Below are 1,511 nucleotides of genomic sequence, written 5' to 3' on the forward strand. Positions count from 1 at the left end.
TCGCCGCCCAGCACAAGTCCATCGATTATTTGAAGCGTTTCGTTGACAAACTCCCCGTACAAAATCGTGCCCGCCGGCAGCTCGATCACGATGTTCCTTAGCGGGACCCAAGCACTCTGCCGTAGGTCATATCGGAACACACTGCGGTGTCCCATGCCGAGCAGAAATAGGCGTAAGTTGGGGCCGATCGGCACGAAGTACCAATCGTAGTCCAAGCAAAGACAGTTGCTCAACGCCGATTGTAGCTTGTTCTCTGGCAAAGCCAGTTTCTTCGTCAAACCGCTCCACCCCCGGCAGACGGTGGCCACATACTGGTCGGGAAATCTCGGTAGCTGCTGCCTGTGCATCGTATTGGGGAGGTTCCAAAGTGCCAAACATTTTTGCTTGACCTCCGCCTGTCGTGGTTCCACCAGATTTGGATTTTCTACGAATGCCAGCCTTTTGCGCTGACCGGCAATGGACTTCCTTGTGATGTTGTAGTTGCTCTGCCGAATGAACTCGTAAAACGGACGATCCTCTCGCAGCACTGCTTCCGCGACCAGCGCCAATGGTGTTACGTCGCCGCCCTGCATCTTCTCGTTGACCATCCGCAGATAGCGCAGCACGGGGTCCGTGTGCTTTAGCTTCCCCTTCGCAATCAGGAACCGCTCCGAGTTCAGCGCCCGTGTACTGTTCGGCTTGCAGATGGTGATCTGCCCGAAACAGCGATGCACCAGGTACACCAAGCCCACGGTGAACGGGTTGAACACCTCGAACAGGTTCAGAATAAGATTTCCACCGGGACGAACGGTTGCCAACGCGAAGATTACCTCGCCAAGGAAGATCCGCTTCAACGCCAGTTCCTTCACGAGTTCCGGAGTGTTGTTGGTGTGGCGGTTGTTCGCATCGTTGCACACCATTAGATGGACGCCCGTTTCCGTTTGCTTGAGCACGTACCGGGTCAAGCGTTCCAAATTTGACGGATCGCAAAACCGACCACCATCGACATCATCGGCTGGACTGGGGTGGAGCACGTGGAATGTTTCGGAACCCGTGTTCGAGCTGCGGAACCCGTGGAATCGAAAGTGGCCCAGCGGGATACCGAACACTTTAGCGCGCCACTTCTTACGCCACAGGACGTACTCGGCGCAGCCACCATTATCACCAAACACATTGGCAACATAGAAAACATCGTTTTTTGCTTCCTCCATCAGTACATTGCACAGCACGTCCAGGTTTGCCAGTTTAACCGCCGAGCGACCGCTGAAGATATTTCTTCCGACCTTCTCGAACGGATTCGCACGGTTACGGGCACTATTCATAGCACTGTCCGAGTAGCCCTCCGGCCAGCTTGTTTCCAGCTGCAGGAACTCTTGCAACAGCATCCTGTCGCAGAACCGATCCTCGTCTGCTGGCGTTTGCTTTTTTGGACCCATTTCAAGCCACGACTCGAGCTGCTCGCTGCACAGGCCGGTCGCATCGCTGGCCTTCGAGTCGTTGTGCAGCCATGCCACTGTCTCCGGAATCTGCAG

The 1,511-nt window shown here is 55.3% G+C and overlaps 1 protein-coding gene across 1 annotated transcript; it reads right to left on the reverse strand.

The window, feature by feature from the left end:
* Positions 1-60: 60 nt before the first annotated feature.
* On the reverse strand, positions 61-1,364 carry LOC128277143 (cap-specific mRNA (nucleoside-2'-O-)-methyltransferase 1-like; the record flags this gene model as incomplete). The annotated part of the gene is made up of 1 exon (XM_053015590.1): positions 61-1,364. A coding segment is annotated over exon 1 (1,304 nt), but the record flags the coding sequence as incomplete, so codon positions are not given.
* Between the last annotated feature and the right edge of the window lie 147 nt (positions 1,365-1,511).

The sequence above is a fragment of the Anopheles cruzii genome, unplaced genomic scaffold (genome assembly GCF_943734635.1).
Source record: "Anopheles cruzii unplaced genomic scaffold, idAnoCruzAS_RS32_06 scaffold04208_ctg1, whole genome shotgun sequence".
Taxonomy (NCBI): domain Eukaryota; kingdom Metazoa; phylum Arthropoda; class Insecta; order Diptera; family Culicidae; genus Anopheles; species Anopheles cruzii.